Below are 18,077 nucleotides of genomic sequence, written 5' to 3'. Positions count from 1 at the left end.
ATTTATAGAAGCAAGACGGCGCACATTTCCAAAATTCTACAAGATCTTCCCCTCCACCCCACCAGGCACCGGCTGTTCGTGGGGCTGTTACTGGGGAGCTCAGCTGAGCCAGGCCCTCAAATGCAAAGCTCTGTTGGGCAACAGCACATTCTCTCCCTGGACGGACACAAATGTAACCTTTGCAATGACTAAATATTTCTCAAGAACTGCATAGCTCTAAAGGGTAAGTTTCCCCTTCTCACATTGTATTCTAGATACTGTACATTGAAATTAATATTAATCTGTCTTTAGAATCTTAAAATAAAGCTGCTGATGGCAAAGGTAGGACCTCTCCTGGTTGGGAGTGACGCATATACTCTTATATCTGTAATCACAGCCTTTGAGATATGGACCCTAGAGACTCTCCATTGCCTCATGCTCTTGAGGTCATGAAATAAACAATTAAAATTAATCATTTTTCTCTGATGTTATTCTTGTGTCCTGGAAATCTAGAACATCATGAGGGACATTTCATATGAAAATTTATCTTTTAAAGTCACTTTATCTTTTAAAGTCAATTATGTAATCAAAATTACATAATTGTAAAAGTCCTCATTATCAAATATTAACCAAGTGACTACTGTATGCCAGGAATAACCCTCTTCCTCCACACTACCCACTCTACCATGGTGGAGAAGGGTGAGATCCATCTGTTAGCTCATCATGATTCACTGAGAGTGAAAGCAGAAGCATTTACAAAGTATTCAGTCAGGAAAATGAACTAGTCCCTTTCAAATCTCTCCTACTCTATCATTGTTTCCCTCCTCTGTCTTCTCCAGCTAGTCTGACCTCTTTGCTGCTTCTCAAAACACACATACACACTCATTTTTATGGCCTTTTTTACTAGTGTTTCTTTTATACTGGAATGCTTTCCTGGAAGTTTTTGTTCAAATGCATCCTTCTTAGTGAAACCTTCAGTGACCATGCTATTATACTTCTGGGTTACCCTTCTACCCAATGTAGTGTTTAGAGTACTTATCAGGGTTCAAATATATTTTAATGCTTATTTATTGCATTTATTATATATTGTTTGTTCCCCCTGATAGATAGAATAAAAGGTCCAGGAAAACAGGGATGGTTTTTTTTATTGCTTTGTTCACTGGTGTACTTCAAGCTTCTAGATCAGTAACAATCACAAAGTACCATGAATCTTAATTGAATGAAAAATGTGAACTTCCATGGAACTGGGAATAGAGCCAAATGTACCAGAACTATGAGGAATTTGAATGCAGAGAAGAGATAGTTCATAAAATGTGAGAAGGATGTTTTCAGAAAGGATTATTGAAACTGGGCAAAGTAAAAAGTAAAATACAATACAATACAATAAAATAGAATAGAATAAAATAAAATAAAATAAAATCAATATCCACTCTGCTGACTTCCTCTCTCTTGTCAGGTTTATTACAATAAAATCTTAAACTTTCAAAATCAGATACAGCACGGTGAAACTGCCTACAAATGGGAATCTCTGCCATAAATAGTCCCCTTTAGAACATCCTAAAAGTAGCTTTACCAAAGTAGTATCACGTCCCTTCATTCGGCAAACGTTTTTGCATGCCCATTACATGCAAGGCTATGCTACTGATATAAGAGTAACACGGACATGACTCACATTAAAACTCTTCTCTCGAAAGATATGTGATCTCTCGTAATAACAAGCAACACCATTGAACATGGGCTGGTTGAAGGGTGTGTATGCACTGATCAGAATCCACAGTGACCATTTTGTGAACTTTGCTTTCTGGTGCAGGAACCCAGGAAAGGAGGCTGAGCACATAATAAGGATACATAACTACTCATTCATTTATTCATTTGTTCATTAAACATATTTATTATAGGCTTATCCTGAGACAGATACTATCTTAGGTTTTGGGGGGGAGGGGAAGAATGCCCCTTCATCAACAGGTTCATATTTAATGGACAATACAAAAACAAATAGAAATGTAATCATTTTCTGGTAATAACTAATGCTAAACTATACATACAGCATATCCACCTGTATCTCCCAACAAAGACACACAACATAAATAAATTTAAAGGCAAGTCACCTGTGGTCACATAAAGCAACAAAGCAGAAACACCTTTCCTAAGGTGAGTAAAGATCATCCTCTTAGTAACTTTGTTCCCCACATGGATCACCTGTTGTGCTTTGTAGTATTTTTATGTGTGTGTGCGTTTTGGTTTCTTTTACAGAATTTGAAGAAATAAATGCTTTACAGATCAAAATCCTGTGGAATCCATCCCAGAATTAAATTCTTTGGCATCTTCAAGGAATCTGAGCTAACCAAATCACAATATAGGAACATCACAGCCATCTTTGAAAACTTCATGCAAATATATGCTATAGATTTTAGAAGTGGTATAGGCTCTGCTCCTGTTGTTCATCAGGGTTGAAAACACCCTTTGAGGTTGGTTCAGTGAGATGAGACTTTCATGTCTATGAATTTCCGGAAGGCGCCCTTCACGTCTCTGTCCCTCAGGCTGTAGATCAGAGGGTTCAGCATGGGGTTGACCACTGTGTAAAAGGCAGAGGCCACTTTGACGGTTTGTCGAGAGTTTTTGGAGTTGGGCACACAGTAGAGGGAAAGGATGGTCCCATGGAAGATGGTGATGGCCGTCAGGTGGGAGGCGCAGGTAGAGAATGCTTTGCGACGCCCACTGGCAGGAGGGATGTTTAGTACAGTCACAAAAATAAAAACATATGAAGTGAGGATGATCAGTAGTGTACTCACCTCATTGAAGGTGGCGAAACCAAAGAGCAGCAGGTGGGGAATGTGTGTATCAGAGCTCGAAACGGCTATGAGAGCAGTATATTCACAGAAAAAGTGGTTAATGACATTATATCCAAAAAAGTTGAGTTGGAGAGCATAGCAAAGGAGTACCAAGGGGCCAAACATACCCCAGAGATACGACCCAGCCACCAGCAGGGCACAGAGCCTCAGCGACATGGTCACAGTGTAGAGCAGAGGATTGCAGATGGCCACAAAGCGGTCACAGGCCATGACTGCCAGCAAGAAGGACTCAGTCACCACAGCCGTACAGGACAGGAAGTACTGCGACATGCAGCTAGCGTAGAAGATGCTCTTATCCGCTATGACCAAGTTCTCAAGCAGCTTGGGAGTAACGATGGAAGAGTAGCAAAAATCAACAAAAGAAAGGTGACTAAGGAAAAAGTACATGGGGGTGTGAAACTTGGGGTTAACCTTGATGATCACTATCATCCCAAGATTGCCCACCACGGTGTCGATGTACATGACCAGAAACACGAGGAAGAGGGGGATCTGGAGCTCCGGGTAATCTGTGAAACCCAAGAGGACAAAGGTCGTCTCCACGCTCATATTTCTTGCAGCCATCACCACAGTACATTTGAAGGGAGGGGTGGGGGAAGAGAGTTGTGTCTGTCAAAGAAATTTATGGCAGTAAGCGACAAACACGTCATGAATTTCTGTGGAACACCAAAGAAAATGAGAAGAAAGAGTTCTGGGTCCTAGTTTCTTCCATACAGAACTTGCCTCATGTAGATAACTGCTATGGATGTAACGAACCAAGCTGAGTCTCTAAAGCATCTTTGCATTTCCATTGCAATTTGTGTTTCCATAAGAAATACTAACCATAGTACGGTATGTACATCCACATTAGCTAGTAGCATAATATGCAAACAACTGATAAAAATGTTTGCACATAAATGCATAGAGAGTCTGTGAAAAACTGTGAAATGTTTGCCTCAAAAAAGAACATATATTGCTACTGTATTCTGCCTGTACACACAAATCAACTAAAATCTTCAAGAGGATACGTTTCTATTCTAGGGATAAAGTAAAATATTAGAGAAATCTAGGAAAAAAGAATATCAATCCCCTTTTAGCACCTTTTGTTTAGAAAAGGCTACTTCTTTCGTTGACTACCTTAGCTACTGAGGGGTTGGGGAGGACAATGATTCCTTTTGACCTCTGAATGTAGTGTATACTTTATTAGGCTTTATAGTGTAAGGGCTAGCCTCTTATTACAGCCCAGACATCGTATAGATATATCTCTTAAGGGCCTCAAGATTTATCATGTAGAGTTCTCTCAGAACTAATACTTTCTTGTGAAAGTCGATATACCAATATGAGGTGCATAAAAAGAGAATATGAGTAAATATTTATTTCCAGATGGAAAGTGTATTCTGTTCTTTGTGAAATAGCTGTCAATGGACTTGAAGCCAAATATTTCCATGAGTGCTAACTTCTTTCTTTAATATAATTAGACTCGGAATTGCAGAGCATTTACAGTGACCTACTATCAAAAGAAAAATAAAATAAAAGTATGTTCACTGTTTCATAGAAACCTAAATGAACTTACCTGCTACAGAGAAACAGGCCACCACCCTCCTGTTTCTCGTAAGCTGAGTATAACAGGGGTACCAAGGCTCTTACATCTAACTCTGTAGCCCTGGGGACTCAAACTCTGGAGAATCCCTAGCAACATGTCTCGCAAGCATTGAAACTGGTAATTAAGGCAAATGCCAGGTCTCTTGTGCCATTTTTAATGGCTGGAATTTCTTTGAAGTTACATAGAAAAATTGCATCTCGAAATTGACTACCAGCCTGTGTTTGTACACAACCAAAATGCCCTCTGGAATTAATATAACTAAGGTAAAGCCATATTTCTCAAATTCTGCCTCCTCTCCAGCAAAATTCAGTGGGCCTCTTTTGATTTGGTGGGCAGCATACATCCATTTTAGGCAAGTTACTCCAGCCCCCTTACAAAGTTATTCAAAATATTGTTCATTTTTTGTGGGTCCCAAAACAAGAGAAACTCCAACAAGTCCAGTCTGCCATGCCAGCTGCTGTGCTGTTTGGGACAAATGATCCAGCATATATGATTGTCCTTGAGGTGTGTTCACAGGTAAAGGATTGTTCAGAACTTTGGATAAGCCCCTATAGTGAATTACAGATTCGACCACCAGGATTTCAAAACAAAGCAGTAACTTCCTCTACAGATAACTATTCACCTTTTGAAAAACAGCTTCTGACTTTTTAATGGACCCTAATTGAGACTGAATGAGTGACCATAAGCTACCACGGTACTAAGCAGCCTACGTAAATCTTAGTCATTTCGCATTAACTGACGCAATAGTTTTGTATTGATTAATTTGCTGACTGTTTCCTTCACATCTTTGTTTCTGAGGCTGTAGATCAGTGGATTCAGCATGGGGATGACCACTGTGTAAAAGACGGAGGCCACCTTGACCATGAGCCAAGAGTTTTTGGAGTTGGGCACACAGTAGAGAAAAAGAATGGTCCCATGGAAGATGATGATGGCCGTCAGGTGGGAGGCACATGTGGAGAAGGCTTTGTGGCGCCCCCCTGTTGAAGGCATCTTCACGACAGTAATAAAAATGAAAACATACGAAGTAAGAATGATCATCAGGCTGCTTATTTCATTGAATGTGGCAGAGACTAAAATGATCTTCTGGCTAATGTAGGGGTCAGAACAAGACACAGAGACAATGGCAGAGTGCTCACAGACAAAGTTATTTATGATATTATTTCCTCTGAAGGGTAATTCCAATAGAAAGTAGGTAAGGGTCAGGGAACAAGCTATACCCCAAGAGTACGATGCACCTACCATGAGGGAACAAAGCTTCTGAGACACGACAACTGTGTAGAGAAGAGGGTTACACACTGCCACAAATCGGTCATAGGCCATCACTGCCAATATGAATGTTTCCGTCACCACAAATATACAAGCCAAGAAGAATTGCATGATGCATCCTGTGAAGGAGATGGTCCTGTCTTCCACGACCAAGTTTTCTAATAGTTTAGGTGTAACCACCGTAGAGTAGCAGAAATCAACGAAAGACAAATGGCTGAGAAAGTAGTACATGGGGATGTGGAGTTTGGGATTGATCTTGATGGTCATGATCATGCCCAGGTTCCCCAGCACAGTGACAGTGTAGATGGTCAGGAACAACAGGAACAGAGGCACCTGGAGTTCTGGATATTCTGAGAAGCCCAAAAGAATGAAAGTGACTTCATCAGTCTGGTTTTCTTGGTTTCTGTGGACAGGAAAGTTGATTCAGAGAAATGAGAAGCAAAATTTGGATAAGGCAGGTTAGACTGAGCAAATGTTGAGAGGCACAGTGTGTATGCAGAGTGTTGTGGAGAATACTTGCTTTCATGTGTTGCATTATTTCAAAAGCTAGAATTTACTGATATCACAGTTTCTAGAACGAATGTGACACTTGTGCAGATGGAATAATAAAAGAAGGCAGTTGAGAGAGGAAGAACAAAAATAGAGTTGGCTCTGTTATATTTTAAATGATCAGACTCAGTATCCTCAGAGACAGTTGGCAGCATGAGAGGGACCAGTCTAGCTTTTGGCCTAAATATGAGTTTACTTAAAACGCTTGTCTTGGAGGAAACACATATCCTAAGTTTCCATAGTTCCTTCCCTGCCTAACCAGTTTGACAAAGAGAAGTTAGAACTCAAACGTAAATTAATGATCTAGCAAAATCATCATTATAATTTTTCTTTTTCTTTCTTCTTATTGTTGCTAGAGCTATTTCTGAATTTCCCTTTCTAGATCGCTTCTTATGTTTGATCACATATTTCTCCCCTCATATTTCAGATATTTCCTGCAGAAAAATAATCCACTTGATCAGCCATATTTACCTACCTATTGAAAATTGTAAAAATCTGTTATCCTTTCTTGGCGTATTGAAATATCTGATATTTATAGGGATTTGTTGTAGAAGTGACCTTAATTATAATATGTCCCATCTGTTTTTATTATGCTGGAGACCTTTCTACCACATCATCATTAAGTGGCCAACTTAGCCTACCTGCAACCCTCCAAACATGGGCACTGTTCCTGAGGCATTGCAGTGTGGTTTTATTTGGTTAGGCATTGAGGAAGTTTTCAGAGACACAAAGACAATCCTTGCAGTTCCTTATTCTCTTAGCTTCTTGATCTCTCCCAATAATTTTATCTCCACTTGACTCACCCTTCATGGCCATGGTCATACACTTAAGGTTAAAGGGGCTCAAATATAAGGCGACAGAAGATCTGACTTTGGGTGGTTGTCACACAAAGTAATATACAGATGATGCATCATGGAATGTACACTTGAAACCTGTAAAATTTTATTAACCAATGTCACCCCAATAGATTTAATGAAAGAAAGATCAATATAATTTCTGATATATATTCATCTCATTCTTAGCCACATGTGTAGCTCTTCGCTCTACCTCCTGCCCTCCGTATTTATACCAGCAGACTTGGGGCAAGAGTTCATGGCCCCCCATTTAGGCTCAGGAGCGTGAGCCACGTTCAGCTGACGGGGAGCTCCAGGTGCGAGCACACGCTTCCCCTCCTTTCCGGGGGCACCTGAGCTGGAGCGGCTTTCTCACTGCAGAGCCACCCTGTGCTCAGCACTGTCATAGGCATTCTAGAAACTGTGAAATTATAAAATATGGGCCTCACCCTCAATTTTTTTCCCTTCTGAGAATTATCTTGAGGAATAATATATATAATTACAAATGACATATTACAACATATAATTCTTTTTGTTATTAAAATTAAAGATTGTGGGGAGGGAGCTGAGTGGAGAGGAGCAAAGAGGGGGAAATGTAGGACATCTGGAATACTCTCAACAATAAAATATTCTTTTAATTGTGTATATAAAGAGGATAAGAATATTTTGATTAACAAAAACTGAAACTTTCCTAGTGATGTATGTCAGTGAATTTCCAAATACTTCCAGTTGGCTAAGTAGGTATCCTGGCTGTTAGAGTGACACATGTGCTTGCCTCCTGCAAAGATTACTGGAATTCATTATTTTCCTTCTAAAGTGAAATAAGAGGGAATCAACTCACCTGAGTGCAGAAGAGTTTGACGTGCTCATTTACTAAAGTTTCTTTGCTAAAATTAATGAACTCCAGGAAAGTTCCTGCTGAGAATTCAACTTTTAAAAAAATATATAGTAACCTGTAAAAATATTAACAGGAGCCCAGAGTATATTGCAACATTTAAGGAAATTTCCTCCGATCTATTGTAAATGAAGTTAGAGATGGCAGAGAGAAACGGAGACCAAAAAGCTGAATGCTAACACCAACCTGCTAACATATATGCCACCAAGGCCTCAGGGATGTCAGCCCTGGAGAATACTGAAGTATTGCCTTGGAGGCCACAGAGAGAGCAATTAGGTGAAGTAATGTCTCATGTGACATTCTGGTTGCATATCATTTCTTCTAAATATTGGGGAATAATTTCATCAATTTTAATCTATCAATCTTTTAAAAATGTTCAACCAGGTTTAAAATATTTTGTCTTTAGATACCTGTAAAATACAGAAATGTACAAAAGAAGTATCAACTATTGGGCAAAAGTTCAGAGATAACTAATCTTCATCCTGATCGTATTCCTGGTTTTACCTATGTACATACATGTTTATTACTATGTATCTTAATATAAAACTTATATAATAAGTATCATATTTTGGTTATGCTGTTTACTATCCTTTCTTTGTACTATCCTCACATTGTGTTGTGAGCTTCATTTTATATGAAAACAACTGATTTTCTTAAAATACTACTGTTTAGATTATTCTTCCAAATATGAGCACAATGCTACTCAGTGCTTATATTTGTTACTGAAATTGAAAAATTATATATATACTATTTAAGAAGCTGCCATATCTTAACATGTAAACATCTCAATCTCAGTTACTTAATTTAATAGAAAGGTGTCAGCAAATTTTTACTGTAGATTCACATTGTAAATATTTTAGGCTCTGTGAGCCATATAGTCTCAATCTTAACTCTCTGATTCTGTATGCTGTACATGTATGCATCCCTAGGCAGTGCATGAATCAATGGGCATGGCTCTGTTCCAATAACATTTTATTTATAAGAAGAGAGTAGACCAAATTTGATTTATGACTCTTGGTTTGTGAACCAGTGAAATGCAAATTCATTTCTTGATTGTGCAAGGTCCAAAATTATTTCCAGATCAGTAAGCAGATGTCCTTTGAGTAGTAATACAGGAACCTGGCTTATAATAATGTTATTATTTTAATGTAATTATAACATAGTGGGAGAAAAAACAATTTTAAAACGTTTCTGCATTGTCACTATGTGTAAGTTGTTTTGTTTGCTTTGTTATGTTTTTTATGTAAGCTTTTGTCAAGGTTATTAGGCGTTCTCTTGAGAAGTGGAGATCGTTAAATAATGTCAAAGATTTTTCCTGATTGGCAAAATCAGAATACGACTTTGAACTTGGGGCCAAACTATAATGTTAATATAGATTACAGAAACAGGAAAGAAAAACAAAAGACTTTTTAAGCAGAGAAGATAGTATGAACAAAGGTAGGAATTTGGATGTTCATATTCCTATCAGTTAGAAGCAGGTACATGCAGGGAGCAGCACAAGATAAGGTTGGAGGGATCAGAGGAGCCAAATTTTGCAAGGAATGCAGTTGGGACTCGTGTCAGTTGTTGACCCCTGTCATAGGGTCCCAGGCCAACAGGACAAGTTTCAAATAATGAAGAGGCTGTGGTTGTAAAAAGGTATAGGTATTGTGAATGAACTTTAATTCTATTATTATAGTCATGGCATTTAGTTTTGCTGCATTAATAGTTTATGCAGATGGTAAGAGGTAACCGCCATTCTCATTTTAGTTTGGAAGGGAGCATTATATTCTTGACAGCATTTCATTGCAGGTAACCCAATGGTTCCAATAACTAACGATAATTGGATAGGTACCTTACAATGTCAAGTAATCAACAGTGATATATACAGGAACCAAAGCACCTAGCATCTAATAAACTAATCAAGGGCCTGAAGATGCTTCTTACTACAGAAAGGAAACAAAAGGGAACTCTCAGTAATGTCTTCAAACATTATTTAGCTAAAATTGGAAAGGCTGATCTTGTTTTCTATGTCTTCAAGAGAAAGAATTCATTCCATTACTTTAAAAACCACACACACACCAAAAAAAATTTTCAGAACAAAAAAAAAAAGAACTTTGTCTCCAAAGTGTCCAGAAACAAAATAGTATAAATGACTCATAGTCCCTGGGTTGCTCAATTTCACTAATAGGACATAGAGAAGGGCTATACTGATATAAACTCAATGTCAGTAAAAGGAAGGGGGAGGCTCTTGAGAAAGAAAACAATGTCTCTCTTCATTTCCCAGATCCTGTGACTAATCCTCCTATCTGTATAGAGCTGTCAATAAGATCACTTCCTTTTTGGTCTTCTCAAAACACTCCACTGTTTTTAAATTATCTTCATGCTTCTCTAAACCCAGAACGTATTCATACCAAACAGGTTGGTTGAACTGCCCATTTAATAAAATTATTATAGTAACTAAATAGGCATACACTAACCTTACTAGCCAATAAGGATTTGGTTTAAGTCAAGCTTTATTAACTCTTGTCTGTAAATGAGAAGACCATTCTTGCAAACATATACAAGTATATAAATATAGCATACTATGAGAAATAAGAAATGCAATTCTAAATAGCCTCTCAAATCCAGTATGATAGATGATGAATGCAGAGAGAGAGAGAGAGACCTTTGAGAATGGAAAATATAAAGCATATGCCTATGACTAGTGCTCTATGTCTAGGATAACTCACAATTAACATGATTACAGAAATTATCTTTATCTTTCCCTGATCTGAACTGGGTCTCCTGTATGGCCCATATTTCAAAAGAGATTAAAGAGCAAAGATAAACTTGACATGGATTTCTTAATTTCCAGTCTACTGTTATTTCTTATTACACAAGGGGCAACATATTTGTTTTAATTTAATTTCTTTTAGTTTGACATAATGAGACAAAATGTTGGTTTTCATTTCCCCCAGTATTGCAACTTAGGCTCTCATCTATTTGGGGTGTTATTGTCAACCCAATTACATAGTAATTAGGGTCTTTTCATATAGCCCAGTACAAAGTCTCTGCAAAAATCATAGCAGAGTCTGAATTTGTCTTTCCCTCGCAAGCAATACAAACACAACATCCAGTAGATGGCAGGGTGATACCATGATTTAAATTGAGACACTAAAATCTCAGCGTATTAATTGCTTTAAAGAGAGCAACAGAGAAACAAGTGGAAAATAGATGTTCATAGGTGGAATATATTCATTCCACACCCCTTTCTTTCAAGGAGAAGGGAACAAGTGTTCAAAGGCAGTAAATTACGTGACCACATTCAAGCACTGGCTCACCTTTAATCTTTACCTTTGTTTCCCCATTTTTCAGTTTTGAGCTATGAATTATGTTGTGTGGCAGTGTTGGCTCTTGGTCCCTTACACGATCACACAGTTTGGTAAATAAAGAGCATTAACAGTTTATTTCAATTCACTTATAATAAATAAATGCACAAATAAAGAGGGGTTAAAAAATAGATACAGATATAAGTATTAAAAATCAAAATATTTTCAACTATGCAAACCTTCCTAAAAGCAAAGAGCAAACAAAACAAACTAAATGGTGAAAAGCACTTATCTATTTATAGGACACACACATAAGTGTCATATGTACATATACATATATATGTATTCATTTTGCCGCACCTTGTATTTTTATAACTAAAATAGATGAAAATATGTATAATTTACCAGAAAATTACCCAGGTCTATATCTCACAGAAACATTTATTTATATTTACCAAACTATATGGCAAGATTATGATAATACCCAAGAATTTTTTAAAAATTTAAAAAGACTTAGGAAGCCATCGCCATTTTTATGTATAAAACAGGGCATGTTCATACAGTGCTATCCAACAAAGAGAATAAAGAAATCTGCAAACAACTAGATGAAAAAATGTTATAAACATACTGCTGATCCAAAGAAGCCAGATACGAAAAAGAGTGTATCCTGTATACTTTTATTTATATAAAATTAAAATCAGGTAAAATATTGGTGTTACACATTTGAACATTAATTTTACTATAATATTAATGAAATGACACCAGTGTCGTGATTATTTTTCATGCAGCGAAGGGCCTGGTTTGCTAAACTAAAGTGGAACAAGTGTCCCTTGAACAGGGTAAGTAATGAGAAGGGAAGGCGCTCGATCAAAGGCGGTTTCTGGCGCCCGCCTGGCCCGGGGCTTCCCTCACCCCGCGTTTCTGAGTGTGTGGATGGGGGTTCCCCATGGGAGCAGCGCTGGTGCAGAAGGGAGCCAACGCTTTGTCCTCTGGAAAAGCTGTGGCTGGCCTACCGTACATGAGGGGACAGGCACAAAGAGCAGGGCCACCGCTGCGAGCTGAGCACCGCACGGGGCAGAGCCGTGGGCGGCTCTCTGCAGGGGAGCCCTGACAGTGACAGAAAATAAGGCCCCATCACAGTGGCAGAAGCCATCAAAGCAGCCAGGCCTCGGCTGACAATCACCAAGAGGCCGATTCCGCAGGTGCCTGCGCCAGCTTCAGCAAAGGACACATGTCACAGAAGTAGCGATCGACCTCACTGGGCCACAGAACAGTAAAGAGGTGGCGAGAAGAAACCGAGTGGCAGAGCGGACAAGTGGCCCAGGGCGACAAGCTACGATGACCGTGTGACGCTTTTTCCTGCCCACGATGCCCCAGTCATGCAGCAGCTTTAGATGGCCACACAGCGGGCACAGGCCATCCCTGGGAGGGTGGAGACCCCGGTGCCCCCAGGGAAGGGAAGCCTGAAAAGCTGCGCCATGCAGTTAGTGTAGGAAACGGCCTTCCCTCCTGCAGTAAATCGGTCACTAGCTTGGGTGTCACTGGTGATGCACAGCAAAGGCCGGAGAGGGGGAGGCAACTGAGGGAGAAAAGCGCGGGTCGGTCAACCAGCAGATTGCACGGGACAGAATCACCGTGAGCGCTCTCCCACCCAAGCAGCAATGTAGCAAAACAAAAACAACACAAAGCAGAGGACTTCAGTGTTCTTGTTTTCAGAGAGTCCCAAGAGAATAAACACAGTGACATTATTTCTATTTTCCATGGACCGGTGCAGTAAAATGCACTAACAGTTCCCTGAAAATAACGCATAAGTCATGAGTCAATGCGTAAGTCAAGGTCGGAAATGTTCACGGGTAAGATTGGCGAGAACACTAACGTCACGGAGCTTTGTTTAATGGATGTATGTGATCCCAGTGTTTCAGAAAATAAAAAGCTGATATTTCATATTTTTTAATTAGGCTCGTGGTGATTTCCATAAGTCAGCCTTTCAGGACATTATGTTCACTCTTGATGTTAATAAACACGCATGCATTCAGCCCTGGAGGGCGTGGCTCAGCTGGTTGGGCACCATCGTCCCACGCGCTGAAAGGCTGCTGGTTCGATTCCCTGCCAGGGCACATGCCCAGGCTGCAGGCCGGAGGCTGGATCCCCGGGAGGGGGCATGAAGGAGGCAGCTGATCCATGTCTCACTCTCACATCGATGTTTCTCTCTCTGCCTCCCTCTCTCTCTCTAAAAATCAATTTTTAAAAATCTTTTTTTTAAAAAAGAATGCATTCAATCAATTTAAAATATCTTAAAAATTATTATTTGTTGCCAAATATTTTCCATTTCTAAAGTAATATGCATCTAAGTCCTTGGAAAGGACATTACTCTGGATCTTTTCAAACTCAGATTTGTTTAAGATGCAAGTAGGTCACACAAAGTTTTTGCTTAATGGTATAGAAGCAGATATAAAACTTAACAGTGGTCACTAGTGGAATACATGCTACCTCAAAATAATTTTAGAATAATGTAGAAAACAAAATTAAAGATTTACATAGTGATACATCTATATTTACATAGTAGAAGATTAAAACTCTCTGCAAGGGGCCCACGCCATTGGTTCGAATAATTTTTTGATGGTGTTTATTTTCTTCCTAGTGATCTGTGAAGGTAAAATGCTGATATTTTATAATAGAAGCAGACTTATTTCTCTAGGGATGTCAATGATAAAGATACACTTAAAAGAACCACAAAATAAAGCAATAGTTAAAATTTTAAGAGGAGCCGACAGCAGTCGTCCCTTCACAGTTTTGCTCTTGACTCTATGTATCGAATTTTGCAAGTTAATTTCTCCTCAGTGGTTTGAATAGAAGTATGAATTTCTGTTCTATATTTGTCCAATTGGTGCCTTTTGCCAAAACCCATAAAGATTCTTGACACTGCATAATTCATAAAAAAAGTTTATGGGAAGTTTGTGGGAGAGGCTTATATAGTTGGGACCTAGATTCTATTACTAATTATAGCAGTGTGTGAATTTGGGTACCAATCACTTTATTTCTTTGAATTTAAGTTATCTCATTTGTAAAAGGAGGAAACCTGCGTGGACTTTGTCACAAAATGAAACTGAAACAAGTCAATAAATGATCATTGATGTATTAACCATAGAAGTATTCATTGCTGATTTTATTTTCTTAATGTTAGTGTTACCAAATCAATAATATAAAGTTGTCACTAATGAAGTCCAGTGACTATGACTCTCACATAGAAAATAAAATTTTTAACTCATAAAATTATTTTGAACAGGAAGGAAACTTTGAGATCTACTACCCCTAGTTCTAAATAGAGGTACTTTAATGAAAAGCATATAGAACATATACAGTATAACAAGGATAGTATGAATTTCTTCATTATTTAGCAATTATATTAAACCAACATGATTTTATATATGAAAGAGTAGGCTGTTCAGTAGGGACTGACCATAGCTTCTTCTAACTTAGTTTCAGTCAATGATTATAAAATTTTTTTTAAAATAACAGAACTGGTAACCACATGGTCCAATTCTTTTTATTATACATTCTCACCCCAAATTGTATCACTAATACTCATCACCTTTTCTTAAAATATGTGCTATACCTCCTGCCCTGATCTTGTAGCTATATTTTCTTATCAATTAATTTTTAAATTCTCTCCTCCACACTCTTGTACAGATTTAAGTTAATTGTGTCACCTTCCAATTAAAAATTCCTTTGCAGTGGAGCTTTATAACAAATGAATTTATTTCTATGGTGCAATTTTAAGATTTAGAATTAGCCTATAGAGAAGCCACTGAAAAGTAGAATTTCATGCTTCCAATTATACCATGTAAATACTTCCTTACTTACAAATAAATAAATACTATTTTAAAATAATAGTTAAAATACTGGTTTAAAATTTACTCTTATAGTAGTTGCTTGTTAATTTGAATGGAAATAAATTAAACCATTATTTTAATGTGTGCATGGAAATAACCACCTGAATTGTTCTCCCCTCCAGCCCCTGAAACTAAGAGAATTTTGGTTCATACCTAAAATTAGGCTTCTGAACAGACTAAGGCTGTTGGAATATTCAGGCAAAGTCTATCATTCTGTCTTCACTTGACACAAAATTAATTTTCCTGCTAATCAAATGTGGTCTGATCTCCTAACCAAACAATTTTGCTAAATATGTGTTCAATCTTCAATTTTCTCCATTCTTGGGGCCACAGATACTATTTTCTTTCCCTTTTTGGCAATCTTTTCATTTAAACTTCCCCATACCCATGTGGTTCACCATGTATAAACTACCACCTATATTTCTGGCTTCTCAATTGCAGAGTACGAGAAGATCTCTAGTTTCTATTCTTGAGGAAGTCATCAATTTTAAGTGTGAACTCCTAGCTTTATATCCTTCAACACTTTTCTTTATCTCAAATGTAGAGAAATTCTTTTTCCCCTAAATAAATCAGAGTTATGAGTTACAAATTCAAAACTGCATGAAGAATTTTTTTGAAGAATTTTGAAAAAATAAAACATGAGGCAAGCAAATATGGTATGAAATTCAGTATGAAGCAGACAGGGGAGTAATAATACTTTAGAGAGGTAAACATTAGGTGAGGCCTTTCTGATAAAGCGCCCACAGAACACCTAACTGCTATTAGCAAACCACAGCTTGAAACCAGAGCTGTCTGAGTCTAGAGCCTGAGTTCTTACATAAAAATGTAGTCAAAGCAACAGAGGAAATTCATGTTAACAATCCTACTTTCTCACCTTGTTGTTACCTTTTTCACCTAATTATTTCATGGAAAACTAGGTAACCTCTAAAGTTACTGTCCTTGAACCGTTTCGGGCGCTCTAACTTTGATATGCAGATGACAAAATGAGAGAAATTAATCCAGACTCTCTAAGTCTATAAAAATGTAGCTCACGCCCCAACAAAACTACCAGCGCGGCCTGCTCCCCTCTTCTACCATGTAGCCCATTTATAGAGTAAAAGCATGCTCACACACGCAAATAAAATGCACTGGAGCGCCTCCTGCTCAGACACGCGCGATGCCACTTGGGCCACAAATAGTCCCTTTGTAAGAACAATGGCTAGAAACAAAGAGATTGGAATTTATCCTCTGGTATAGCTCTTCACTGACGTGAGGGGCTTGTGTGCACTTATTCTAGGGTGTCTATATTTAAAGTGATGAATCTAATGCACCCACACCCCGTCCCCTTCCCTGGAGGGACTCAGAGGGGAGCAAGGGGGGCGGGGATCCCTGTGTATGAATGTGAAAGGTCCGATGTGCAAATACACGTGCCCGCTTGGACCTTCAGGGTAGCCGTTGGTGACATCACCGGCACAGGTGAAGCGTCGAGGGAGAAGCTGGCAAAACACAGGGCCGCAGGGGCTGCCCAAACGCTCCGCAGGCCGATGCTGGCATCTGCGCTGCAGCTCCTGGCCCTTGATGCCAGTGAACCTGCTCCATCCCACTGGCTCGTCGCAGGAGCTGGCTCGTCACCATGGCTGGCCACTGCCCAAAGCACCCTTCCCCAGGAGGCAGCGCCTGCTCCTGGGAGACAATATACCCCAGGGAACTATATTTCTTTAGCAGACGTAGTGGGACATTCTCTAGGATGTACTTGGCATTATTTGAGGAATTCCCCTGGTGAAAAGATCATTCTCCTGAAAAGAAGCCTCCCCTGTATTCCAAATATAGGTTACAATCAACTGCTTAGTGACATCGCCAAGGAACAAGGTTTTAATGTAACATGTTTGGATCTAGAAGAGCTGAGGGCCAACGGGCAGGCTCGGTGTCTGGCTGAACCCCACCAGTCCCGGCACAGCCCGCCGTGGCCTGGGGTCTCCTGCGCCACGCAGAGTGATGCCGCCCCCGGGCGCTGGGTATTTAAAGATAACAGCAGAAAGACTGTGAGCCCGGAGCAACTTAGAAAACCCTTCAGCAGCGCCTACAAAGTTCCTCTGGCACCCCTTCCCAAGCAAACCGTTTACAGTCATTCTGAGTTTGTGTGTTGTTTCTAAATCTCTTCCAGAGATTCCATCAGCGCCCCAGGTTTCCTTATGGCCTACTTGTTATTAAACTCTTTTTAATGGCTTCCCCTTTGTTTCGGTGTATTTTATTTATAAACTTGGTACCACAGGCAGAGTGTAGCACCCATTTGACAATGCCATGTACGCAGAAGGAAGAAACCGCGTGTTTATTGATGATGATGAAGATGATGAAGTAAAACTACTGTTAACGACAGTCTTGCTTGCTGGTGCTTAGCCTCTTCTTTGCAAAGGGAGTTCGGAGGAAACCCCTTGGAATTACAGTGTTGAGGATGCACTAAGAGGCTTTTACTGACTGGATTGTTAAATGTCAGGGAACATGATTGGCCTGCTGTGGATTTGAATCCATGTAATAAAGAGCTGTTATTATAATGGGTTCTACTCATTTTATTAAAGTGTTACTGACTTAAAAAATAATGAACCTAGTCTTGATGATTTGTAAGATATGTTTCAGTTAAGATTTTGCATTAACCCTTACACACTCTACAATTATTAAGAGTAAAGATTTGAAAAACCTTAAACATAATGAAATAAAATGAAATTGCTTGGATTTATAGTCAAGCTTTGTCATGAATGATCGTATGGCCTCAGTACATTATTTCACTACACTATCAGTAGATCTAATAATTCACATATTAGCTTACAATTTGAGCCTTCCTGTGTGCCTCACACTCTTCTAAACATGTTACAGGCATACTTTCTTAATTCTCATAATAACACTAAAAAGTAAATATTCGTTGTAAACTCATTTTACAGAAGAGGAAAGTGAGTCATAGAGATAT

At 39.0% G+C, this 18,077-nt stretch overlaps 2 protein-coding genes and 1 pseudogene across 2 annotated transcripts; 1 reads left to right on the top strand and 2 right to left on the bottom strand.

The window, feature by feature from the left end:
• Positions 1-2,453: 2,453 nt before the first annotated feature.
• On the bottom strand, positions 2,454-3,392 carry LOC107530263 (olfactory receptor 5D14). Its single transcript, XM_016203950.2, has one exon. It carries the CDS (start codon positions 3,390-3,392, stop codon positions 2,454-2,456), a length of 939 nt encoding a protein of 312 aa, XP_016059436.2.
• A 1,735-nt stretch (positions 3,393-5,127) lies between these two features.
• LOC107530264 (olfactory receptor 5D3-like) lies at positions 5,128-6,099 on the bottom strand (the record flags this gene model as incomplete). Its single annotated transcript, XM_016203952.2, has 1 exon — positions 5,128-6,099. A coding segment is annotated over one exon (972 nt), but the record flags the coding sequence as incomplete, so codon positions are not given.
• Positions 6,100-16,431: 10,332 nt separating this feature from the next.
• Positions 16,432-17,268, top strand: LOC148092055 (interferon-inducible double-stranded RNA-dependent protein kinase activator A pseudogene; annotated as a pseudogene).
• Positions 17,269-18,077: the final 809 nt, after the last annotated feature.

Source organism: Miniopterus natalensis, chromosome 11 (genome assembly GCF_054644295.1).
Source record: "Miniopterus natalensis isolate mMinNat1 chromosome 11, mMinNat1.hap1, whole genome shotgun sequence".
NCBI classification, from domain to species: Eukaryota; Metazoa; Chordata; class Mammalia; order Chiroptera; family Miniopteridae; genus Miniopterus; species Miniopterus natalensis.
The sequence above is the reverse complement of the archived record's forward strand: the minus strand, read 5'-3'. Positions and strand labels throughout refer to the sequence as shown.

What these genes read in the sequence shown, in the direction of transcription:
- LOC107530263 (XM_016203950.2), bottom strand. Translation starts at nt 3,392, where the DNA reads ATGGCTGCAAGAAATATGAGCGTGGAGACGACCTTTGTCCTCTTGGGT.